Source organism: Amphibalanus amphitrite, unplaced genomic scaffold, assembly GCF_019059575.1.
Source record: "Amphibalanus amphitrite isolate SeventyFive unplaced genomic scaffold, NRLGWU_Aamphi_draft 000254F_arrow, whole genome shotgun sequence".
In the NCBI taxonomy this organism is placed as follows: Eukaryota; Metazoa; Arthropoda; class Thecostraca; order Balanomorpha; family Balanidae; genus Amphibalanus; species Amphibalanus amphitrite.
Window position 1 is genome coordinate 49,034 of NW_024881749.1, and position 26,398 is coordinate 75,431.

At 47.3% G+C, this 26,398-nt stretch overlaps 1 protein-coding gene and 3 long non-coding RNA genes across 7 annotated transcripts in view; 2 read left to right on the forward strand and 2 right to left on the reverse strand.

Annotated features, from left to right (window-relative positions):
- Window positions 1–135: 135 nt before the first annotated feature.
- The window catches only part of LOC122386513 (zinc finger protein 112-like), a 29,022-nt gene continuing 2,759 nt past the window's right edge, over window positions 136–26,398 (reverse strand). For 2 of the 4 annotated variants that reach the window (XM_043375787.1, XM_043375785.1), the window contains exons 2-5: window positions 3,885–4,554; window positions 2,093–3,491; window positions 1,331–1,514; window positions 136–959 (exon numbers count right to left, since the gene is read on the reverse strand). In XM_043375787.1, coding sequence (XP_043231722.1) covers window positions 668–959; window positions 1,331–1,514; window positions 2,093–3,491; window positions 3,885–4,553 — 2,544 coding nt within the window. In that variant the 5' untranslated portion in view covers window position 4,554 and the 3' untranslated portion in view covers window positions 136–667. Of the gene's footprint in view, window positions 960–1,330; window positions 1,515–2,092; window positions 3,492–3,884; window positions 4,555–4,947; window positions 5,038–5,481; window positions 5,543–26,398 lie in introns of those variants that run through there. The other 2 variants (XM_043375786.1, XM_043375788.1) reach the window with 2 other exon arrangements.
- Window positions 5,694–25,699, forward strand: LOC122386518. Its single transcript, XR_006257395.1, has 2 exons — window positions 5,694–5,813; window positions 24,999–25,699. It is a non-coding gene; the product is annotated as an uncharacterized LOC122386518 (long non-coding RNA).
- LOC122386516 lies at window positions 12,642–16,137 on the forward strand. Its single transcript, XR_006257393.1, has 3 exons — window positions 12,642–13,441; window positions 14,424–14,497; window positions 15,378–16,137. It is a non-coding gene; the product is annotated as an uncharacterized LOC122386516 (long non-coding RNA).
- Window positions 16,717–22,064, reverse strand: LOC122386515. Its single transcript, XR_006257392.1, has 4 exons — window positions 21,560–22,064; window positions 20,305–20,470; window positions 19,867–19,944; window positions 16,717–17,782 (listed from the first exon to the last, which is right to left on the reverse strand). It is a non-coding gene; the product is annotated as an uncharacterized LOC122386515 (long non-coding RNA).

Consider the following 26,398-nt stretch of genomic DNA (forward strand, 5'->3'; position numbering starts at 1 on the left):
GAAAAAGTAGTACACCCTATATATGGCCTTGAGTACACCCTGAAATGACCCCGTCCCACGGGGACCCGCAGCGTCCTCAGTCCTGCATCACATTTCTCGATGATAGTGCTAGAACCGATCCGAACGTGATACACATTCTCGCTTACCGTAATTCTCATATAATGATCAAAAACAACACACAATAACAATGAACATGGTCCTGACGTGATTGGGTCGAGCATCGCCTCCAAACACGGTCGGCAAAGACACCTGGTCCCAGACGATCGGCAACATGCGACCCTTCTACATGTAGCAGAGTCGAGACATTTGAAACAGAAAATGCACATCGGAGGCACTTTCTCAGCGACATCGAGTAGCAAAAATCTGGCATGCGCTTGAGGAACAAACTATCGACATAGGTACTCGGAGTCGGCTCTCTGAAGTCAGCATTTCACGTCAGCAACGGTCACTAACGCAGTCATCACAATCAAAAACCTGCTGGTTACATACTGCCAATAAATCAACCATAAATACCGTACCTACTCCTTCCCACTGGAATGCCGTGTCAATATTAAGCCGAATGCAGCGATCCGACCCTCTCAACCCACTCGCGTCCCTTTCCCTGAGTTTGACGGTAGTTGGTATCTGAGCTCGCAGCTGCCCCTCGCCCACCCGTCTCCAGCCGTCCTCACAATGGCCCGAGCCCCGGCGCCGCCTGTCCGCCGCCGTCGCCTGCCGCTGCCAGCTCCGCCGGGCGGACCGGGGGAGGCGGCGGGGGATGCCAGGGGGCGCCGTACGGCGGCGGCACGGCCGGCATCTGAATCTGCGCCGTGCCGCCGCCGGGGGTGCTGAGCTGCACCTGGATGGGCCCGAGCGGCGCGGGCACCGCCGGCGCGCCCGCGCCCGGACCGGCCGTGCACGTCTCGCTGTGCCGCTTCAGCGAGCTGAGTAGCCGGAACGAGGCGGAGCAGGAGGAGCACCTGGGGGAGAGAGTGGAGAACGTCACACCGGGTGGAGAACGTCACACCAGGTGGAGAACGTCACACCGGGTGTCAGATGGGCGTGGACAGTCAGGACGATTTAGCTAAATAACTGCCAAACAAATAACTCATGATACTAATGAAATAAAATAGAAATGCAAAAACACGCCAAGACCCATCGTAGTAACATTCTGCCCCCAAATACCCCATCACTCACTGCTCACGACCCATACACAATTCTGAAAAAAAATTCTTCCTCTACCGGACGCCCACTCAGCCTCGTCTTTGCATACCTCCCGTCTGGTACCGATCCCGACCCCCCGCGGCGCCCACTGACCTGTAGCGCCGCTCGGACCCCGCCGCCCGCTAACCTGTAGGGCCTCTCGCCGGTGTGTATCCGCTGGTGGACCGTGTACGCCGACTGACTGGTGAACTGACGGTCGCAGTGCGCGCAGCTGAACCGCGCCGGGTTCGTGTGCTGGTTACGGTGCGCCCACAGACACGAGCGCCGACCGTACGACTTGCCGCACACCTCGCACGTGTACGGCCGCTGACCTGCGGGGAACACGGGATCAGAGGTCACTATACGATTTGCGCAGAGAGGGTCAGCTCAGATGTCAGAGGGGTCAGCGAGGGTCAGATCAGATGGGTTAGAGGTCGTGGTCGCAAGGTGTCGAGTTTGACCGGACCGGATATCATATTGAGACCAAAAATCGTGCCTAATTAGATTATGTTTGGAGCAATTCATCAAAATAGCGTTGCTTGAAGTTCAATGGACATATTTTGGCAGCCCTTTTCTAGACTATCATCACGTCAGAAATATGGGATGCGATGGAGTCATGGACAGCATACTATAATTATATATAGCTGTTATAGCTGTAATACCGTGTCGGTTCCGATTCATATATCTTACAAACGGTACGTTCAACCCCATTGTATGCCATAAATTTGTGACGCATCAGACTCGAGGTAAAGAAACAACGTTTTAGGAAATGCCGATGCCAACGTAATTAAAATATAAAACCCACTGAACACGATTCAGAAAAAAAAATTACCGGCAAAGCACAAGTTACAACCAAATCAGCCAAAAACCCTGGCTCTGGTCGAGCGCCCACACGTCCAGTGACGCTCACCTGAGTGTACGCTGAGGTGTTCTTTGTACGCGTCCTCGTAGGTGAAGCCCTTCCCACAGACGTCGCAGACGAACGGCAGCGGCCCCGTGTGGCGGGCGCGGTGCGCGCGCAGCGACCGCTTCCTCATGAAGCCGTGGCCGCAGAACTCGCACGTGTGCGGCTGGTGGCGGCGCTTGTCGTGCGTCTTCATGTGCGCCGCCAGCCGCCGCGAGCTGGGGAACTCACGCGAGCACAGGCCGCAGCGCAGCGTCCGGTTCTCGTGTCGCTCCAGGTGTTCGGCCAGGCTCTCCTTCAGGTGGAACATCTCGGCGCATAGGTGGCACTTGTGCGGCTTGTCGCCCGTGTGAGTGCGCCGGTGCGCGCGCAGCGAGGAGAACGCCACGAACCGCTTGCCGCACTCATCACAGCCGTAGGGCGTCTCGCCCGTGTGTCGCCGCATGTGCTCGCGCATGCTGTCCTTGCGCAGCTGTTTGTGGCACACGGTGCAGGTGTCCATGTGGGCGGCCGCGTGCGCCGCCAGCGCCTCCTCGGCCCAGAAGCCCTGGCCGCAGAAGGCGCACACATGGATGTCGGGCGCATCCGGCGGGTGGGCGCTGCCGTGCGCCTCCAGGGCCGCCCGGTCCGCGCACACCACTCCGCACTTGAGGCAGGCGGCCAGCTGGCGCGTGGACAGCTGGTGCTGCCGCGTGTGCCGCTTCAGCTGCGGCAGCTGCGAGAAGGCGCGTCCGCACAGCGCGCAGCTCCACAGCACGGCCGGCGCGCACGAGGAGCGGTGCTGCGCCAGCTCGGCGGCGTCCGCGAACCCCGCCCCGCACTGCTCGCACCGCGGGCCCGCGGGAACAGACTCCTTCTCGTCAGACTCCTCCCCCGGCTGTTCTGCGGGAGCGGCCGGACGGCGACGGCGCAGCGCCCGCCGCGGGCCGCCCGCGCCCTGCTTACTCGCGCTGGCACGCAGCTCTTTGAGACTCTCAGGGTCCTCCGGGGCTGCCGAGTCCCCTGATTCGGCAGGGTGTCCCGACTCGTCCAGATCACCCGCTGTGCCGCCGGTATTATCTCCACCACTGTCCGAGAGCGGCGCTGGGTCCGGTGCAGGGGACTCCCTCGGACACGGGCGCCCAGACGCCAGTGGCGAGACAGTGGAGTCGTCAGGGGTGAACGGAGCTACACATGTGACGTCAGAAATGCCCAAACGATCACAAATGACGTCGACATTGACCGAAGCACAGCCGGTGACGTCCAAACTAGCCGGAGCGCCCCTGGTGACGTCAGCAGATCCTGGAGACCGGCTGATGACGTCGGAATCCACGGGAGTAACGCTGCTGGTTCGACCACGAGCACTGGTGATCGCAGCTGGAGCGCTGTCCACTTGAGAAAGCCGAGGTCGCTTCGCTGGCCTCTTCTGAAACAACAAGTGTTAGTAAGCAGCGATAAGGAAAATATTTGGAAAAGATCACATAGGTAAGCAAAGACGCAGAAAGGGAATTTTCTCTAATCGTTGAAAAAGAGCGCATGCAGGACCAAATATCTACAATTTGATCTCCAACAGCTTTTAGACAGACTGAAGACGAGAGGCGAACGTCTTGTACATGCTTCAAGTTACAATAAACAAAGCTGGTGTGCCAGTTTCCCCAAAAGATATTAACGGAATTGGCAAACACATTGCATTTGAGAATAACTCTAAAATATGGACAAAAATATGTGGAAATACAAGGAAAATGTGATAATGCAAGGCGATAATTTCTCAAGCTATAGCACAAATGCATGGCCTTTGCTACAGTGAAACATTGCTTACCATATGAACTTCGACCTCGAGGCTCGATTTGTCATTGAGCTTTCCATTCTCCACACTGGCCTTTGCCGCAGCGGCTGCCGTATCGATCGCTCTCTCCCCACACGTTTTACACAGAGGGATCGGAGCACCGCACGCCAGCATCTGACTGTCCTCCTCCTCAGCCATCTGCAGGCTCCTGAGCACTTCGTCTGCATCGCCCTGACTCCCAGCGGCGGTGGGCCGCAGCCGAGACACAGCGCTACGGTACGACTGTATGAGACTGGAGCGTACCGAGCGGCGCAGCGCGCGGCCGCGCACCTCCAGCGAGACAATGTCCTTCAGCAGCCGGAGGCAGGCGCCGCAGACGACCGCGGCGCGCTGCAGCAGCGGCGGCACGGGCCGCCGCAGCACGGCGCTCAGACAGTCGTCCGCCGAGCAGCCGTCGCCCACTGGCTCGGAGAGCGGACGGCAGTCGGCGCCGGACTGCTGCACAGAGTCGCAGATCAGACACCGCGCCTGCACGGCCGGCCGCTCCCTGCCACCGTCCGAGCCTAAAACAGCTGACGATGGGCCGCTGCCTGGGCCACAGGCGGTCAGGGTGGGTCCTCTGTCCAAGCCATAAGAGGCTTGGCCTGGGTTGGCGCCACTAGCTGAGCTTGACAGGATATCATCTGCAAAATTATCTGACATTCTGTGGAAGAAAAACATAATGTTAGCATTGTCATAAACAAGAGCACCCTAGTCTAGTGGCAAGACAATAGCATCTAAAATTGAGTCATGGTGTCAATAATCACTTGTGCCAGAATACCTGGCATCAGTTATATCTTCAGTTCCTGCCTACATCAAAACATGAACACTAGTGGCTGCAAGAGGGCATTTGGTTTGGAAAACTTGCCTGGTGGATGGAGCCCCTTTACTCCATCACTAATTGATTACCTATTTATTTTTCACATACAAAGCAAGTGATATATTTTTTAAGAAAGACTGCTTATATCTGTAGGTATGTAGATAAAAAAATGGAAGCACAATAAAGGAAATTATAAGTTGCTTTTTAATTTGCACAGAAAATACATTCCAGAAGTACCTGTGCGTGCACCAATACAATAGGCACAGCCAACAATAGGCACAGCCAATGAATAGGCACAGCCAACAGCTAAAATAATAGCCGGGTACACGACACAAATCGGAGCGGGCCAGCGAGGCCCGGGGGTGTTCACGGGCACCGCACACTGCTGCGTGCGGTGTGTGCGGTGCGTCCAGCAGGCGTGGGGGTAGGGGATGGGCAGGCGGTTCTGACGTCACGGCTGCGTGCGGTGGACGGTCCGCTGTGGCCAGTCCCGACCGGCCACAGCGGTCGCTGTGTGCGGTGACGGAAGGCTGACGTAGGGACGCAGTGGGCGGAGCTTGGAGGCTGTGTGCGGTCCGACCGCACACAGGGCCCGTGAACAGCCCCCCGGTAGTGGGCTAACATGCGGTTCACACCACACTCCACATGCCTACCCAACGTCTCACTACACACGCCTGCGATAAATGGTTACCAGTAATTAAATGCCCTACTTCGATTTTTATGACGAATTAAAAGTCATTCAATCCAAAAAAGCCTATAATACTCACTTACAAACAATATTTCCTCAGCAGCTATGCGCCGATGTGAGCCTGCCTTTACCTGGCATCGGAGTGGGCCAGCTAAGCCACCTGCCGCGGAGATGGCCAGGCTGGCCCACTGCGAATTTCCACGGAGAAAAAAATATGCAGATGTCACGCTGATTTACTGACTCAGCACCTTTTCACTGAATTTGTCACCTACGGTGGGCTACCGGCCTCGAAATGAGAACCTGGGCGCATGCGCGTATATCGCATCTAGGACAATTTTATTGTCAAGAAGAAGGAGATAGGTAATTATGGAACGTTTCTAAAGCTGTATTTGTATTTTGACGGTCTGTGGCTAAGGTAGGTGTTATGAATTTATGTTTTTAATGAATGTGCTGGTTCGTTTGCTTGCTGGCTGCTCTTACTTACCTACTTTCTTGCTCTTTCGTTTTGATTTTTTTGTTTTCCCTGCTAAATTTCAGTCGGTGACACTCCAGGGAAATAAGCTAAAATTAAAGCGCTCTATTTATTGCTCCCGCTACTTCACCGTCTCCCATAGGGTCCTGTGTTGAGCTGGTGTCGAGGCTCTAAAAATGACGCCGATTTTTGCACCCTTCTCACAAAAACCGCTCGGACCGCCTGGAAACTAATTGTTCCGCTCTAAAAATTTTATGATCGACGGAAAAATGAATGAGGAAAAGATTGGTCCTGAAATAATTCTGAACTCCCTGTAGAACATATCGAAATATGGCTGCAAACTAGGAGCATGTCAAAATCGACAAAACAATACAAATAAACTTACCAGGATTTTTTTATTTTCCGCATATTTACGTCTGGACAACGAGTTGCGGGGAAAAGTGCTGATTTTGTTGCAGTTTTAGGAGCCGGTGATTAGGCTGGATTTTTGGGTTACTTTTTCGTTCCGATTCATGTATTTCATAGTGTTTGGCTTTTGAATATTTTAGTTCTTTCAGATAAATATTACTTGCCTTACAACGTTTGTAAAAACGTTTCATTTTTTTATAAGCCGACGTTCAGAGACCTAAAAATACATCAGCACTACAATCATTGTAAACAAACAAATGGAGCACCACTTGGCTCTCTCTATCGTCTGGATAAAAATAGGCCCCGCCCATCCCAATCAGCTGCTGCATGACGAGTTGATGACAACAACTACTACTTACCAGCAACCAATCTAGGTATAGCGTACGTGACAGTAATGGTGCAGCGGTTGCAAAATATTACATTCTTATCAAACGGTTTTTGCTTTTAGGGCCTTGTTAGATGAGGATGAGGTTAGATTAGATGAGGTGTTGATGAAGGCAGGTATTTTTTAAAAATATTTTTTTGACTATTTTTTGCCCTTGTTTTACTTAATAGCTGAACCCGGGACCACCTGAAGTCTAAACCTTATTTTATATAACATGTCAATGCTGATGCTGTCTTGAAATGTGAAATTTAGACAATGGTAATAGGAATAATGAATAGCAATTTCACCAACAACATTTTAATATCTAGGAAGTGCAATTAAAATTAAAATCACTGTCTGCCACACTGCTCCGATCCTGGTCATGCAACCGACGTTCATGGGTGGTGTTTCACGGCAGAGCACTGCAGTGCGCTGCGTCATGCGTGTGTCGGAGCATTGCAATTGGGTTTCCATGGCAGTGTCAACAAACTTCACTGTGACGCTAAGCTATGACAGCATCCCAGAACGCTAGCACGCTGCGGTACCAGCACCAGCAGCATGCTAGCAGTATTTGAACTCAAACCTCTCACTCTGTTCTTGGTACGGTTTTTCAGAACCTCTCACTCTGTTCCAAACGCGATTCATCATAAACTAAGAGATCACATGCAACGTCATTTGAGTGATGCTATGGTATACCGTAGTTACCAGTGCACACAGTGTCTGGATGGTGAAACAGGGCCATTATTAATCACATTTGCTTTGCTTTGTTTCAGCAGAAACCTGTCTGCACATGGGAGGAGCGCAACAAAAGCCCATCAAGTTCATGCATGGCAGTGGATCTCAACAGGAGAAAACCAGAAAGAACATGGATGCTTGTAGATTGCAGTTGTACACTGCTGTTATCACCTGATGTGCGTGGCTGGCATTGCTCCTGGCAAGAACCACCTGCAAGTGATGAGATGGTGCCTCAGTCGTTGAGTGCGCTGCAGTGTGAGAGGCGCCCTGATCTCTACTTTGTGATGGGTTTCCATTGGAGGTTCAACTGAGAAGTGAGAACTGACTGTGACCATGCTTGAGCATGCCAGTGGAGCTTTACATGCTTAGGGCAGCTTTTGAACAGATGCTGACCATGGCATGTCCCATCCAGTTATCACGTGCACAGAATGGTGGGGGGAGGGCAACTCTGGGCTCTTGAGTCAGCCCTACTGCACAGGGGGTACAGATGGCCGCTTACGTTTGGTGTGTCCTGCACTGCATTATCAAGCCCAGTCTGCACCACAGGCAATGGGTCGGGCTGCACTATATTAAAGGCAGACTATCTTGCAAAGGAGGCTGGCATCCTCTCCCATAATGACACACCAAATGGCAATCATCGCTGCGATGATCACGAGGGTGTCCGCTTATCTGCCATGGTGAGGTGGAGAGGCAGCTGGCCTGAGGGATGGTTTTACTTCATCTGAGGCCCCCTTTCCTCGCCTGCCAGGCCCGGTCAAACGACCGCTTCACAGTGAACGACTTGCAGTGGATGCCGTCCCACAGCGCAACGAGCGCGCCGACCAGAGGCGGCGGCCAAGAGGCGGCCGCGCTCCCCCAGTCGACGGTCCCGGTGGACGTCGGCAACGCCCACCGCGCGACCATCAGATCGGCTCGCGACAGCGCCGTCGCCGACTGACCGCATGACTGGTATCTGTTCTTGATGTGGGACCGACTGCCACCGCCGCGCCGGTCGCGGAAGGGCATCGCTCATCGGCCATCGACGTCCACCAGCTTCGCGTGGGTCACTGTTCGGGCTGCCACCAATACACCGAATCGGATGGAACCCTGTCGGCGAATGCCGGCGGTGCCCCGACATCGACTGCGCGGCGGCCAGTGCATCGCGTGCCGGGAGGAGGCTGGCACCCCCGATCGGTCATTGGTCACAAACCGTGTCCCAGCTCATGACTGCATCCAGCGCAGCTCTATGAGATGTTCTGCTGCAGTCTGCCGCGTGTGTTGAAAGAAGAATGAACATGAGAAAACCTCAAAACTTTATGCCTATTCGTATTTGACCAGTATTGGAATAAGTTTGGATTTTGAGAATTTGTGTCCCTGTGCTTGTGCCTGTGTGGAAAGGCATGCTTTACGGTGTACCATCTCAATTTGTGCGGCTGCTGACAGGCCACCTGGGTGCCAACGTATGTGCGAATCCGCGAATACGTTGTGTTTCGTCAGTCAGTATCGTTCTGAAAATATTGACTGCAATAGGCTATATAGCGTATGACGGTTCAGCCCAGCAGTAATAACTGACCATTGATTGGGCGAATTTTGTGTGGTGGTTCGCTAATACATAACCTAAAGAGTGTTTTGCCGGAATCGTTTAGTAGCAGAACTGACCGGAATATAAGTAGAATGCAACGGCTTGAATCGTTAATTTGTTGAAACGATTGTTCTCTGAGACCACTGTGTAACTTTTGACCTGAGAATCACCAATTATAACGACAATGGGGAAGCAGTAGGCACTGTAGAGTGTAGGCAACACTATATAGTTGGGACACTTACGGAAGCACACGACTTACGCAGTGGACATCTGCATCATGCATGTTAAGGTTTACTGGGAAGAGTGAGAAATTAGTCAGAACATAACTGACTAAGGAAAATATGCGATATTTCCAATTGAGCTGGGGCGGAGAGGGGGAGGGGACGTGTGGTCAGCTATGCCAATAATTCATTCTCTTTATGCAGCTGTGTAAAAGGGCGTCCGTTTTTTGGGTGAGACCTTCCCCATCGGCCATTTCCAAGCTAAATCGTGGTGGAGAGTCTGGAGACCTCAGCCTCGGTAGTCGGTACCCTGCGCGCTGCGCCACCTTGCGAAACATAAAGCAGCAGTCCTGACATCTACAGGCGTGACTTTTCATGAAAGCGCGGATGTGTTCGCGCTTATGCGAAGAAAATTCTTCCGAGTATGGTTGATAATGAGATTAATTGTTGTCATTTATTTATTAATTCATTGGCAAAAATACCCTAATAAATCGGTAAAGTAGCTTGAACTGTATCGTATTTCCTTGGAAAAAAATGACGAACTCATCCTAAGACATCCAGATTATTGGATGCGTTCGTCAGTTGTAAGTAGTTCAAGTTTTTGGGAAAATTTGCTTGTGGAAAATCATAATATTTCAAAGATATGCCTATTTTCGAATAATCAATGCATTTATCTGCATTGAAAATGATTGTAAAGCAAAAGTGCAAAAGATTATTGTCAACTTATTTTCTCAAATCACAATTTACGAACGCACAAAACTCCAGCTTTTAATTTAGTGCGTGTGCGAATTGCGGTCAAGAAAAAAGATTTAAACTGTCTATATTCCTCTTAAAGCAATGAAGGATGAATGAGGAAAACGCTGTTTTGAACAACTATATATTTATTTTTCTAAATTAAGCAAAATTACAAAATTTTCAACTATTATTACATTTGCTCTCACAAAACCCATCACTTTTTAGCATGACGTCATGTCAGCCAAATTTACTAGCGCCATCTCTGGAGAGCATCTTTCGAAACCTCCAGACGATAGAGAGAGCCCACCACTTGGCTCTGTTCCAAGGCCATTTTTAGTTTATCTGGTGGTTTTCTTACTCTTGTACGTCGTTTTGTTGGATGTTTTGAATCCCTTAAGATTGACTTATATCATATATAAGAAGCATGTTGACTGAAAACAATCTGAAGTATCCAGGAGGCTGACAGAGGTCCTGACTCCTGAGGCGCACCTCCTGAGCAATATCAATATTGATATCAAGTCAAAGTTGAACAGGTTATGAAATTTTGGTTGATAAACGAAAGTTGATCGGGCTCATATATCAGCAAGAAAAAGTTAAATTAAAAGAGCTTATTGGCCAAAAACAAGCTATAATATTGCAGACCTTGGAGCAATACTGAAGAGCACGCTGAGCAGGATCATGCCAGAAAATGTTGACTGATGAGCGCATATTCATGTATTGGTATGAATATTGAATGATAACTTACAACAGCAAGATAAATTAGTGCTAACTATCAAGTTAGAAATCTAGAATGAATGGACTTGGGCAGTTTTACTATGCAGTATGCTTAGATGCTATGCAGATTGTATAATGTGCATCAGGTACTCTGGCTGGCAAATGAAACATGCGATCATTCCATTGCTACTGGAGGAGAAAGCTTGGATCACTAAATCCACTTTATGTTGATTTTGATGTTAATCATCACTGTATTTCTTGAAAAAGGATTGTAGTAAAATTGTCAATGTGACAATCCATGCAACGATGTGATCATATAATGTGTTCATACTTCATAGTCATTCGTGATAGTGATTATTGGTCCAATATACAATGGCAAAGCTCTCAGCCTCAGCGTTTCTTCCTGTGGATGGCAAGTACTGACTCAGAGCTTAGAAGTATTAGTTTTCATCACAGGGTTGGGATAAAAAGTACTGATGGTAATCTTCCACCAAGGAACTCTACTTTGACATGGTATGAGATGTAGGCACAAGTAGGTAGGTGCTTAGTTCCTATAGTCAGTAGTTGTGTATGTTTAGTCAGGTTAGCTTAGATTAGATTGTTAGTTTTTTTTTTTTAATTTGCCAAGTGTCCATAAAAATGTGACCTGAGCAATGAGCATACCTGACTAACCTGACAGCTGACCTAACCTCAATCATCACGTACATATTTGCAGCCTACCCAAGACCTGCATAGCAGTAGCACCCAGTTATAGATAGGTACTCAGTACTCACCCTAACTCAATCTTACCTGCTAACCTTCAACTTGCCAAAAGTTAGCTCACATTGCCAAGCTGCATCCAGGGAAACAGTCAACTGAGGAATTGGCTCATTGGGTGGCTAGTGTGAGTCTGTGCATTTAAAGTGTTTCTTCTCTGAAGCTGCTCAGCACTGCTGTATGTCATGTTAGATGCTCAGAAAATGTGGAAATGATTACTAAGCTACTTAAGTGCTTTGTTAATGCTCGAGACATGAACAAGTACAGATCCTGCAGGGTACAGCTATGAGTTAGGTGCTAGGTGAGTATGTTATGTGAATGTGCTGTTCCCTGTTTGACGATAGTAAGTATACAAACAAGCACAGTGTCAGTTATATTCAATCTCCACATAAACATACAACAAAAATGGCCATATAGCCTAACTCCAAAGTCCGAACACACCACAGATAACTTAAGCCTTTGCAGGCACAAAAATGTTTTGATTAACAGGACAGGTATACAATATATCCTCTGCCCTTGGGGATCTTGCTGCTAAGTTGAGGTACGATGACTGAACTTCAGGATTGATCAACCTTTTCTTAGCCACTGCTTATATACAAGAAAGACCAAATGCTTGTTTGTTTTGATTTACAGGACATGTATACAATATATTATATCCTCTGTCCTTGGGGATCTTGCTGCTAAGTTGAGGTACGATGACTGAACTTCAGGATTGATCAACCTTTTCTTAGCCACTGCTTATGTACGAGAAAGACCAAATGCTTGTTTGTAAACTGCGTTGAAAATTTAATGATCCACCTTCAATACTGACATGAAGGCACAAATGAAATAGTGAACAATATTGATATTGATATACACTGACGCTTTTCGCTTCATATTTTGTAACAAACGCGCTAAAACTGCAATATGACAGCACTATATGCTTCTTGACAAAATAAGAAAGTAGTAAAAAATTAGCCCTGATGGCATTCATTCTTGGTGGAAACGTAATTACAAAATGTTTTGTAGTAATTATTAAATTCCGGCCGAAAACAGTGCACGGTTTAAAAAAGAATCATTCCAATGACGGTCCATTCTTGCGGTCCTGAAATCGCCACTATTTCCGGCCTCTCCAACGCAACTCGTTGTCCAGACGTAAATATGCTTATTTTCCATGCATCTGTGTATGAAATCAGTCGGTTTTTCGGAAAGATCATCTTCTGTTTAATAAATAATTCCACAATTGCAATCGAGAAAAAAAAACATTTCCGCTGTGACAGCAGTTTTGGCATTGTGCCAGTAGTGTGGCGTGCGCGGTGCTGCGTGGTCGTCGGGACGGAGTTGTGAGTATTTTCGGTGTTTTAAATGGTTGATGGCCATTTGAACCAGCTTTATATTATTTCCTACAAATTTTTGCATCAAATTATTGCTTTGAAAGACCATTGAAACCCCTTATCTCTTCATGAAACACGATCATATTCATCGTCGACGAAAATGGCGCGGGACTCCATGTGCATTCCGATCGAAATAAATCGTAAATTAAATAATATTCGATGATAAGTATCATATTCTAGTGACACATTTTCATAAAATAAGGCATAAACTTTGCAAGGAAGTCAACATTGGATAATTGGATTCTTATTTAGCTCACATATCCTTGTAGTAGTCAAATGGCTCAATTGATAGATTAATGTAAGTATATGTTTTGGCTTGATGTTTGCTGTGAAACCACCCAGCCACTTGCTGGTTGAATGGTTTTCTGATAATTACCTGATAATCATTTCTCCTTTTCCTTAAAGGAAAAGTGCCACCTTCTTGAAATATGAAAATATCGTTGGTTTTTATTTTGACATTACTATTTTCCATTTTCTTTTCAAAACCGGTGCCAGAAGTGCATAATTCGCTAAAAAGTATTTCAAACTATTTAACATATTGGTACTATGTTTATACTCTCTACCGCAGCTACTGTATGATGTCATAGCAATGACGTCACACTCAAGCCAATCAGCCTTGAGGAGGATAGACTCGTCGGACTGTAGCGGTTGTAAACAACTTGTCGCCCCGTGTGTCTGCCCGTGGCGCTAGTTATCTGTCGGAGGTAAGGGTGAAAGATGCATATAATGGCCATGGAACGCTATTTTAGGATTATTGGTGAATAGCAAGAATATAGTTTTGGTGGTTTGAAATTGTTTGTCCTCAGTGATTGGCTTGATTCTCATTTTGCGGCATAAGCGGCTGTTTGGTTACATTGCATTTTTTATGATTGTGTAATTATTATGATTATGTTCCTCCAAAGTAGGCATCACATATCAATCTCAAAGGCAGATCATCTTCTTTTCATGCCTATAATTTTCTTCAAGAATATTAATAAAAAATATTCCATTCACCCCTGCCCATCATATATCCCATGGAGCTGCTGGTGGAAGTAGGCATGCAATGTGACCTAGCATTGGCGATGTGGTTAATTAGCTTTAAAGTACTATTGAATGCTAAAGGTCATCATTTAGAATGGTTTTCAAAATATTCCACTAGGAAATATTCATTGAAACCTGAAAATTACTTACAAAATGTAAATGTATAGCCACGTCTCAAGAGCATTCAGCCGTCTTCTCAGTAAATATATAATGAAACATAATCTTACCTGACCTAGCCTTACCTACAACCTACAACGTACGGCATTGGTAAAGCTGGCATCACTGTCAGCGTATATTAGTTTGGTAGGTTGTGGGTAGGTAGGTTGTAGGTCAGTTGGTAAGGTAAGGTTAGGTTAGATTGTTTTTAAGATTCCTTTTATCTACACATTTACCGGTTAGCGCTGACGGTGACACCAGCTTTACCGATACCCAACCTACCACCTACAACCTACAACCTAAAACCTACATTCAATGTTGGCGGGTGGTGATAATTGTTATACCTATATGATAATACTGGAGATAAATACCATACAGATTAGCTGGTATCCATGACACACTTTCTTAAGAAGAAGGTCTTCTATTAAATCATGTCTATATTATAGGAATCAAATGATTTTTGTTGTAGTCACATTCCCTACTCTGACCATCATGTCTGATTATTTCCAGTTACCACTGACAATGCCCAAAACAAGAACAACAAAGGCCCAAAGGTGGCTGTTTGGTAGTGCGCAAAGCTGCTGGTAAGTGGCATCAAAGGATAGGATGTGCTTTGTTATTTCCAGGCACGTAGCCAGGATTTTGCTCAGGGGGGGGGGGTCACAGGTTGTGGCCTAGTGTTGTACTCCCTCCAAAAAAGGAAAATTTTCTCGGATTAGGCCCACTATTTTGGGGGTGTGTCACAGCTGGTTTTATTTTATAAAAAAAAATCGCCATCACCGAGGGGGAAGGGGCATGAGGGCATGGCTCCCGTGCCCCTCCCCCCTCCTTGGTTACGTCCTTGGTTATTTCTGATAGTTTGGATATCACAAAGCTTTAGATATAAATTAGAATGTATTAAGAAGCTTTCAGCATTGCACCTTTCCAGACACTGATAATTCATTTGCCTTTATTGTTTCAAAAGTCAATTTTCAACACAAAAAAGTTGAAATTATTAACTCAAATAATTGCAAATATATACTTTGGTAATTTGCCTTTCGCATCACTATCAACAAAATAATCAAGGGTGACTTAATATGAAATGTTCCTGCATGATCTTCATCGTGAACAATTGTCAAGGTATGATGTTTGCGTGTTGAAATGTTATAAAGAACTTATGTCATAAAAACACAACTTGTAAAAATATTGTCTTTCCATATTATTCTGCAAGTAAGCCTTGGAAGGAAGAGACACTATTCCGTCCTACAGAATCCATTTAGAAATGTGTGACAACTGACATGTTCAGCACTTTGAGTCAGTCGGTGCCCGGACCTCAGTCGGCTGTATGATCGTCTCCTCGTCCTCTTTTGTCGGCTCCGCCCCGTGCTGTTCTATAAGGGTGTCTGACCCGCTGCCGCTATCCCCACTGTGAGGTCTGACCCGCCGCGCGCTGTCACCACTGTCGGCCCTCTGTGTGCGCGGCAGGTGGTGGTGGACGTCTCTGCCCTGACGCGCGGCGTGCGTCTGCTCAGTGTGGAGGTGCCGCTGACAGCGGTGCCGGCCGGACCGGCTGCCTCTCCGGCGGCCGACATTGAGCGCGGCACGTGTCCGCCGCCGTTCGGGCCGCTGCAGCTGCTGCAGTCGGCGGCGCAGCTGTCCGTCTCCGTGTCGCTGGCCGTGCCGCTGGACCTGCTGCCGCGGCCGGCGCCGGCGCGCTGCGCCTACGGCCGCCTGCTGGCCGTGAGCCGTCGTCTCGCAGCGCGGCCTGCAGCGCAGCGGCGTGCCGCAGCTCATCCAGCAGCTCAACGAGCCGCCCAGCCCGGCGGCGGCCGAGGGCGCCGCGCCGCGCCGGCCCGGCGACGTCAGCACACCTGGCATCAGCGGCTTCTGCCTGGCCGACCGTCAGCTGCACCTGCTGTTCGCCGAGGGGCGCGCCGACGCCGAGCTGGAACAGACGGCGGCCGCGCCGCGCGCTCTGCCGCGCCGCGACGCTCGACTCTGCCACCACTCGGGCTTGCTGTTTAGGGAGCGCCTGTACCCGCGCCAGCCGGCCGTGTTCCGCGTGCTCGAGGACCGCCCGCTACGCGCCCAGCTGCTCGACACCCGCCTCTACACGTTACAGAAACAGGAGCCGGCGCGCGCCGTCCGCGCCATCAGAGAGTGCTTCCGCACGCAGTGGCTGTCGGAAAATGAACCTGCTTCCCAACGAGGCCGGCCTGCAACAACTGCTGGCCGGCTGTTGGCCGAAAAAAAACGCTTTCAACCGGATGTCAGTTGTCAAATCAACGCGTAGTAATGCATTCACTAGGATGGGCTTACGTAAAGCTGTAGAATTGCAAATATATAATGGCACTGTTTTTTATCCGTTCGGTATGCATTGGTATCATATGATCTCTCATTCACAGACGATCAGCTGCGAAGACCCAGATCCGTAGTAGAGGGCTCATCGAGTCTGGGTCCAGCTCCCCGTACTTCCTCCACTTTGGAAACACCGCAGCGCAGACCACAGTTATACATAATATTTAGTTTTCATTCACTTCATAACCGAAGGTTGTTTGATAGGTGATATGCTGCTTGAGTTGCACCCCGGTATATCAATACGAAGCTTCCGTCCCTGCCACATACCAGTGAAGGAGGCGGCGGCGGCGGCGGCCGGGGCCGGGCTGCCCTGCCCACCGACACAGTCTGTGAAATGCCCCAACAACCTTTAAAATTCAACAGGCTTCATAAATGTTTTTTGCACCATATTTTCTCGCGTATATGAAAGCTCTAAAATGTACAATATTCCTTTCAGCCGCAAGCGATATAAAAGCTCTACAAAACGTCATGTCTCTGTGTGCAAGAAAGACACATATATTGTGTATAATCGAGCGTACATGATCTGCAGCGCTGCGGAGGGCTGCTCGGTTGCCGCTTTTTACCAGTCGGCTCTAGGTCGGACATATGGGTAAACAAAATGGAATAGTAATATTAAACAATGCTACCTGCTGATGCTACTGGGCCTCTCATTGGTGAAGAACTGGCAGCCAGCCAGCGTGTTTTTGTGAGAACTGTTTTAACAGCAGCAACCGAACGGCTCTCGGGCCAGCGACCAGTGAGCGTAGACAGCACAGCGCTCCGTTAGGCATCGGCGGGCAAGCACGCATTAGCTGTGGACGGACCGGCCGCCCGAACATATTTGTCGGTATCGAAAGTATCGTGAACCAAATGACTGCTAGCGAAAAAAGGACTGCCTCTAGTATCCATGAAAACATGTGTTCTACAAAAGTACATAATTGCTTAGTTGTCGCCAGTCACTCATTGCACCATGGCGTCAGTGTGGGGCCGCGCCCCGAATCATCTCAATCGCCAGGCAAAGCATCTCAATCGACAGGCACATGGTAGTCCAGCTACGAATCCGAGCCGCGGCATCCCGTCTATGTATCTACATTACACCACAATCGAACACTGTCGGGCCACCCGAGACAGCAGTCTCCAATGTAACATCAAAACACGCCACTCGTCTAATATCAGAAAAATGAGCATTGAGTACCTACCGAATATCGACTACAGAAGATTACAATGGGGTGCAGATCTAGCAAGAGTGTCGCGGTTCGTCTCGGCACGGCTTACAGGCCGCCGAGCCCGCGCAGGTGACCGCCAGCTCCAGCTGTTCCACCTCCGGCGCGGAAGCTCGATCACAAGACTGACCTCAGTCGGCGCTCTGTGCTCGGCACAGGGCGACCGGGTCAGGAGCGGGCCGCGGCCACCAGCCACGCGGCAGCGCCCGCCACCACCCGCTCAGCCCAGATACGCGCCACGGCGTCATTGGGGCTTCCCTGAGCAGGATCGAACCAGAGCTGCATGCACGGCTCCGTATCCGCCGTGAACTTCCACGAGTGATCCCACACCTGAAAAAGGCGCACGGTTTGCGTCACAGCTCGGCTCACTTTCATAGTCAACGCACCGGCAGCAATTAAGGGCTACTTAGATAGTGTGCTAATAGAGCGCAATCACTTAGCTTAATCCATATAGTCAACCATGAATTGTTAATTACGAGCGAGCGAGCGAAGCGAAGTCTTTTCAATATCACGGAAAAAGCTCAGTATGAGCGGCCCGACCCGGCCCGGCCTGTAACGCTTTTGAGAGGCTTACAGGGTGTCCCAAAAGTTTTGCAACATCGCTGTCGTCTGGTTTGAGACACGTTCTTTTGTATGTACTTTTGTATTCAGCAGCCGACATAATCACCGCGTCGTCGGACACACTTCTGGATGCGTGACGGCATGCTGGCGACCAAGCTACGCAGCGTGTCCGTCGAGATTTCTCTCCAGGCCTTCTTCAGGCGTCGCTCGAGCTGGCTGAGGCTTGTGGAGGGCTCCTGCTGGTTGAGGCTCTCCTTCAAAATCGCCCACAGATTTTCGATTGGGTTTAAGTCTGGCGAGTTTCCAGGCCATTCACCTTTGGCCCAAAACCCCGGTAGATGCTCGTCGCACCATTCCTGGCTTCGTTTGGCATTGTGCGCTGGCGCACCATCTTGCATAAAAATTGCCCGCGACATTGGGTCGATGAGTTTCCTCTCTGTAATGCCGCCAGTTTTGCTTGTACGCTCGACCGCTGGCAAAAGTGAGCCCTCCAGGATTTCTGTCACGTAGTACGCGGTGTTTACCGTCTGCTTTGGGGGCACCACGTGGAGCTCAGTAAGACCCTGCGCGGTCATTCCACCCCATACCATAAGCTTGGCGGGCTGTTTGACGGTTTCCACGCGTGGCACCTGATCGCCAGACCTCGCCCAGACTCGATCATTTTGCCGGTTTGGCTTCTGCTGGAGTTCGAATACAGACTCATCGGACCAGATGACATGCTTAAATTCTTCAAAACTCCATTTTTCTACTCTCTTACAAAACGCTAATCTTGCAAGTTTCTGTTTTTCGCTCAATTTTGGCTGTTTTTGCCTCTTGTATGGCCTAAATTGCTTTGTTTGCGTCATGAACCGGTGTACACTTGACTTGGACATCGGATAACCTTTTCTTGTTAGCCTTATCGCTAATTTCCTCACGCTCTGTCCTCTTTTCCCTGCAGCTTTGGAGCAAACGATCTTGGCGACTTTGGACATGGTACTTGGTCGGCCGGAGCGCTCCATGTCGGCCAGGGATTTACCCTCGCAATGGCGTCGCCACCATCGAAAGAGAGTAGTCCGGTTGACTCCGAACCGTTCTGCGACATCCCGCTGAGCCACGCCTGCCTCCAGTAATCCAATGGCGCGCGAGCGCACAGCTTCTCGCCGCGAGACCCGCCCGGCGACCTTCATGTCTGCGACTGACCCAGGGTCGGCCAGCGGTCGCCGCAGTCAAGGTCAGCCACGCCCCGAGGCGGCATCCGCCAATGGTCGGGGTGTGTAACAGTGCCTTCTACCCATGGCAACAGAAAGACCACCGTTATGGCATTTATATCAGCGGTAAATACGTAAACAATCCAGAAAACGGATGTTGCAAGACTTTTGGGACACCCTGTATATCTCAGCAACCGCTGGACCGATTGGCCTGCGGTCTTTTTTTTGTTGGGTAGCCCTATTCCCTCTACCCCGTAATTGACTACTCTTGATACATTACAGGGACCGTCGTGGCACGTGCCACGTGAAAAGTCAAGGGTGTTATTTGTCAAAAGTTGCAAAAGAAGTGATTTTGAGAGGCTCATATCTCAGCAGCCGCTTGGGCGGTCTTGCGGTGAATTTTGTAGGGTAGCTGCACCCCTTCAACCAAAGGTCGGATGCTCTTGATCTATGTGAGTGACCCCCACTGCACGTGCAAAATGTAAAAAGAAGAGGTGCCGAATTTGTTCCCATTTCAATAACTCTGTAATTACTGGGGCGATTTAGCTGAAACTTGGCATACAGGTAGGCAGTAGGCACCCACCAGGCAATGCATTCCCATATGTTGCGGTTAGGGTGCTACTGCTTAGTGTATTATGTGTAAAATAAAGGACGCTTGAATCTTACCTGAGTGATGTCCATTTCTTGATCACTTTCATCTGTGGGTGACCGAGCAGCGACAGCAACCCAAGGCGTATACGGAATCTGTAAAAAATCAGCACACCGTTACCACATGTTTTAATAAAACTTACCTATAGGGAGGTAGCATAAAATACAGATCAAAACAATAACATACAAACATACAGATATTCGGTTAGGTTGAAATGGCTAAAAAATATAAAAAATAAGGTCAAGGTACTAGTGCTGTAAAGCTGTAAGGGCTCGGTACTAGTAATAATTTTTGGCTAAAAATATCACAAATAAAGACTCTGCACTAAAGCTGTAATGTCTGGTACTAGGAATAACTTTAGAGTGAAGTGTTACAAAAACAATATTCAAAGTCTTTTGATAACTTTTTTTAAAACAATATAGCAGGCATTTTCATCACTTTTAAAAAATACTTACATTCTGATCCGGCACAGCACTGTTCTTTAGACGCAAACGTTTTTGACTGTGCTTATCATGGTGCGCACTTCTTGTTAAGTTTAAGTGGTCATGTGGTCTTGGCTCATTGGTCATGCCACACACCCTCATCCACTTTTCTCTGTACTTCTTTTTTTTTAGCGGGAACCTAAAAGTAAAAAAGGGTCAACACATGCTTAGTCCATGCAACACATACTCTGTGTATTAAGCTGAATAGCTCCACTGAGCCCAGTTTCACCAAGTGCGGTAAACTTAATTTTGGGGTAGTTTTTGTAGTTAAGTAGTGGGGTAGTTTAGTAGTTTACCCCAAATTGAGTTTACCGCACTTGGTGAAACTGGGCTCTGGTGAGTTTCCTTTTCTTGTCAGCACATAGGTGAAAGAAAACTGTGTAGACAAGAGATGAACCAAACCCCCATGGAAAGGTAGGTGTTACCACAACCAGGAAATGGGATTTGAAGGGCTGGATAAATGTGTCTGAGTTCTGCCTTTCAGCCAGACTGGAAAACATCCATACACTACGCCGGATGCCCGTGAGCCCCTCATGCGCCAAAATTTGAAGCAAGCAATTTTGAGCTGAAATTCCAGTGCATGATTTCCACTGAAAGTTGGGTGCCTGTTTGCACCAAAATTAAGCCACTTTTACATAAAGCACATGTGCATATCTACCGACCAAGGCTATATCAACCAGACAGATCGTTCCGGGGCCTCTGAGTCAGACGCTCTTCCCTTTCTGAGCGTCTGAATTAGTTAATGTTCCCATGAAAACCCAATACCACAATTTGTGTGGCACATTGTAGAATCTTAAGGTGAAACAAGGCCCAGGCCGGAAGTTCCGACTCTCTTCAGACCTGCCAGCGCCCGCAGGGCAAGTCTGCTGCTAGATTGACCACAGTGTGTCAAAAAATTCGGTGACAGCCATTTGCATAAACATTATGCGCCATGCGGTCACCCTGCGCCTAAAAATTCAGCTGCCACCATGCGCTGAATTTGACGCATGCAAAATTATGCTGGATGTGCGATGAAATTTTCGGGGCAACGCTGCAACCACGCCACTTCGCATGACATATTCGGCATAACTTGTGTTTTTTTATCCAGTCTGGCATTTCAGTTGTGAAAGCCTGAACAGTTCAAAAGGGTTTGCTAATCCAGGGGAGAGTTCTGTGAAAACAAAAGTAATAGAAGAGCCATTGCAATAAATAAGAATTTAGGTACCTACCTAGGTACCTAGGTACTTACTTGTCACAAGTTTGTGCACAGTCACACGCATATCAGTCCCGACCCCAAGGCCATATAACCCCGACCCGACGTAGGTCGTTAATTGCTCCGCGGATCACGCACTTCTTCATCGTTATAGGTATTTGTTCGAACAAAAATGCCCTGATTTCGGATCAGAGCCACGGTATAAAATATGGTATACTGCCTTGCGTAAGATAAAAATACATTTTAGCAATTGGCTACCAAACGAGATGTCATCTGTTCAGGGCATAGCATAGGTTTACTTTCATAGACCTCATGAAAGTAGCTCATGAAACTCATCACCAATCAGCGCGACGGATTTCAAGTTTCGATTGCGGATGTTCATCCGCCGGCCGATTGCCAGAACAGACAACGAAAAATAACGCAACTGCTCGTGGTCTGCTCGCTAGTACAGGGATCCGTGCCTGATCAGTACTGCTGCAAGCTGATTGGTTAAAAACCAAAGCCTCGCCGCGGGTGGCTGTATTGTCGGATAAGAACGCATTCCTGGGATAAGAACGCATTCCTGGCATATTTTCTTTTAAAATTGCCGATAACTACGAATGGAGACTGAAGTCGGCCGTAAGGGGGTGGCCAAGTAGGTTTTCGGACACGGGCTACAAGATGGCTATCTCAGTTTAAATCCCCATGTTAAAGGTGGCCCTTTTCCTTTAAAAGAAACTGAAATTCCTTTCAAAGTAATCCATTTTTAGGAAAGGCGGCTTGCTCATTGACATTTCATGTTCTTGTTTTGTTATTGCTGGCAGTATTTTGATACAATAATGCAATATGAATTTCTTGCAATAATAAAACCTAAGACAAACTTAGTTAATGCGTCAATCAAACACCCAACAGAAAGATTGTGAGTCCTTGCGACGTGAAGTAGAATATTCTATGAATGTGCTATATAGAATATGCCAAATATTAAATTAATATTATTTGATACTGATAGCTGAGCATGTGAATTATGCCACAATATAATTTCATTTTCTGGTTTTGAAATAGCCGGCAGTATTTTACTTCAACAAATGTAATATACATGGAATACATGTTGTTATGTTATGTTAAAAGTTTAACAACAGCCAACAGAAGGGCTGTTTCAGCAGTTAATGTTTGTACCTTATGCATTACCTTTCTTTTCTGCAGGACCATGCTTCCGCTGGGTGGTCGACATTTGCCTCCTGAAGAAGTTGAGCAACATGAAGACCACCAGATGAGGTGTCTGCAGTTCATGTGGAACTCTGCAGACTACAAGTGTTATGCCAACCACAACCAAAGTGCTGTGATCATGGAGGCATGAACCTCATGACAACACTTCAGATTTGCAGTTGAACCAAAGTGTGATTCAAACCACCTGTGGCATCTCACTCAATGTGTGAACAGTGTGATTATTGTGCAGTGTTCAGCTGCAACTAAGACATTTATTAGTGACTTGTTTTGCAATTAGCCACCAAAAGCATTTTTTGGGCTGACTGCTGTAATTTGTTGTGCACTGCGCAATAGTGGTAGTGTTTTGTCACTTGTCGAGTTGTCAGTTGTGCATGTTGCATGTTTCTCTTCCCTCGGCCCTCATTATCAGTTAAGTGGTGAATTGGCATCACTCAGTCTCCCCAGATCTCCATTGACTGTCTGTCAACCACCTAACTTGAGATGGTATTTGCTAATAGTGTCAGAAAAGAAGTGATTGTAGACATTTTTAGGAATATGAGCTCCGTTTCATGCGTGTTCCAGTGGTCATTTTGTCTCATGTCCCATAGTGTAATAAATGGAAACTGTTGTTCCCTTTTGAAGGTACTCGCGGATGCAGAAAGCGTTGGGCCTAATTATTAAACGCACCCTCCTATCAGCGACGCACGAAATCGACAAATATCCTTTTTAGAACAGGAGGAAACGAAAACTTGTGAACATAGCTGTACCTACAACAGTGCATAAGGAATTGAAATTCTGGGAGTTTTTGAAATTCGGAGAAACTCAAGTTGTCGACAGGTATGCCCCCTTGCACGTCAAAGACCGCCTAAAAAACAAACGTCTACAAATGAAGGCAGTATTCGTATGTTCGTTGTAATTGCAGCAGCCTAGCAACATGCATTGCGGTCCGATGGCGAATTACACTCGTGCTCAAAAACTATGCCGGTAACTGCCAATGCACTTGGGTCATAGGTGAGGAGAGGAAGGGTTATGTCATATGTCAACATCATAGAAATGGCTTCATCTGAGCTGTGCCTATTGTACATAATTCAACCAATCTATGCATTTCGTTTCTTGCAATCTACTCATGCTTTCACTCCAGCTTCAGAGTAATCATCCCATATTGTACGTCTTAAGATATTGATTTCTATGGCGGTTTGCAATTGCTAGCCACGTCTCACCTCAGTTTGGTGGCCCCGCATCGGCCCACTCGGCCGCTCTAAAATTGACTTACGGAGGAGGATCGTGGCTTTTATTTTAGCTTCTCCGCTGACTGCGGGGAGCGCCGTCGCCGAGGTAGGAGCAATTATTAGCTTATGTTTGGGACTAATTTCCACGCTTAATTAACATTTTAATGTTATTTTAATTTATTCATGTTAATCTTTGACGCATTCTCTTTCTATTGATACCATCCACCGGTCTGAGAATTACTGCCTTGCTGCGTAAGGGCCGATAAAAGATCACGCTTTTAGGGGTATCTCTTCAACATGGGGCAGGAGCAATAAATAGAGCGCTCTAATTTTAGCTTATTTCCCTGGAATGTCACCAACTGATTTCTACCTGATAAGGCATTTATAAATATGCAATATATTTATACTTGTCTATAATTTCCATGTAATACCAGTGCATGGAAATACTGGGTGCTTATATGCATTCAATAATATTGCTGCAGTTCTGTATTACCTATTGAATGAAATGAAATAGGCTGTTTATTCTATTAAAAATACATATAGGTATTTGTGTGCAGGCTGTGGCGGTATTGGTAAAGCTGGCGTCTCTGTCGACGCTAGCCGGCGAATGTGTCAATTTAATTTATATTTTATACTGGGTATAATAAAACATAATCTAACCTGACCTAACCTTACCTACAAACTTACAACCTACCAACCTACATACCTACACCTTACCTACCTACCTGCCTTCCTATTGCTGACCGTGACGCCAGCGTAACCAATACCGCTGTGTCCAGCATCTTGCTCTGAAATCTGATTTAGATTAAGGAAACTGCATATCAATATAGGAAAATGATAAAGAAGAACTTTTGTAGATTGATTATGCTGTTCTTGTTCCATCCTTCTGAACTCGCCTGTGGTTTGTGGACTCTTAAAACGCAGTAGATGCGTCAGTGTATTTCCCTTTGTTGGACATCTGTTGCAGGTTAGTTTCTGGCTTGAAAAAAGTATTAAATTGTGTGTTGTCTGTATTTATATTAATATGCATCAACAAGTATTTTTGTCTTCTTCTATTCCAGGCTGGAGAGTGGTGAAGAATAATCCTTCAACAGAAATGTCTGCAAGATTGTACAAAACATTGTTTTCTTTTTTATTTTGATTTAAGACTCTTCAATTGACATAATTACAGGAAATAGCATGTTCATTAAATGCATCAAGCCATCAGTTTGGGAAGTGAACTACTATAGAGTGATCAGTGAATGGATATGTTGGACTTTGTGCATAGTTGTGCGATGTGGTGAAGTAACTTGGCTTGAATTTAGATTCATCCCTACTCTCCTAATTTCTAAAAAAAAGTTCTTAAATTTTCTTCCCGATTGTACTGTGTTCACGTTGCAAGGATGGATTGCGAGTTGGTTGGATTAGTGGAAACATTTGCCTACAAAGTGTTGCATGTTGTTAAGCACTGCTGGCAATGCTTATGGTATGTGCTGTGTTGGACTTTGTGCATAGTTGTGCGAAGTGTTGAAGCAACTTTGCTTAAATTCAGATTCATCCCTAGTCTGCTAATTTTTCAAAAGGTTTAAGTTTCTTCAATTTTCTTCCTGTTTGTACTGTGTTCATGTTCCAAGGATGGGTTGTGAGCTGGTTGGATTAGTGGAAACATTTGCCTGCAGAGTGTTGCATGTTGTTTAGCACTAGTATTATTTGCTAGCAGTGCCTATGGTTAATTGTTGCTTGTGCAATTTCAGAAAAAATATATAGAACTTGATTAATTATATCTACATGTTTGGTGCATGTGTACATGTAAGGTGAGAACCAAGATGGAAAGGTCAGGACCCAACAGCTTACTTTTTAAGATATTCAATTAGAGCACATGGCAGTTGGAGTCACTCAGCCGAAAAGGGTTCATGAAAATCATTTGGACATGTATGCTTTCAAACCAAACTGGGCCAGCAAAGAGCACCAGCCGACTGGCCAGGGTCAAGATCTAGCTGAGGTTGGGGGAGCAGCAACAAACTTCGCTGCTCAGATCAGGTGGTAGGTACTCTTCAATTCATTCCACGTGTTACACTGCTTAGAAATGGGGTATATTCAGAGGATAATTCTGCATTCTCCTTTATCCACCAGTAGCCAAAGGCCCGCAGTAGTCCAGGGACCTCAGTTTTCGACCCATGTTTGAGGTCCCAGCACAGCCATACGGACCCCAGTCCCTAGAAGTCACAGCCAAGCATGCTGAACGAAGATTAGAGATGCAGGTTGCCGTGTGTTAATGGTGCATTGTGAGTTTCCGTGTATAACGGGAGATTTGACGTTGTCGTGGCTTATACGACGTTCATTTATTAGTAGAATTAATGAATTGTTCGCATCTGAACGCCAAAATTTGGCATTATAGGCATTACAGACGGCAAAACAGTTACCTCGTTATGCATCTCTAATAGGAAAGTTGCCTGATTTGGTGTATTTAGTCTGAAGTTAG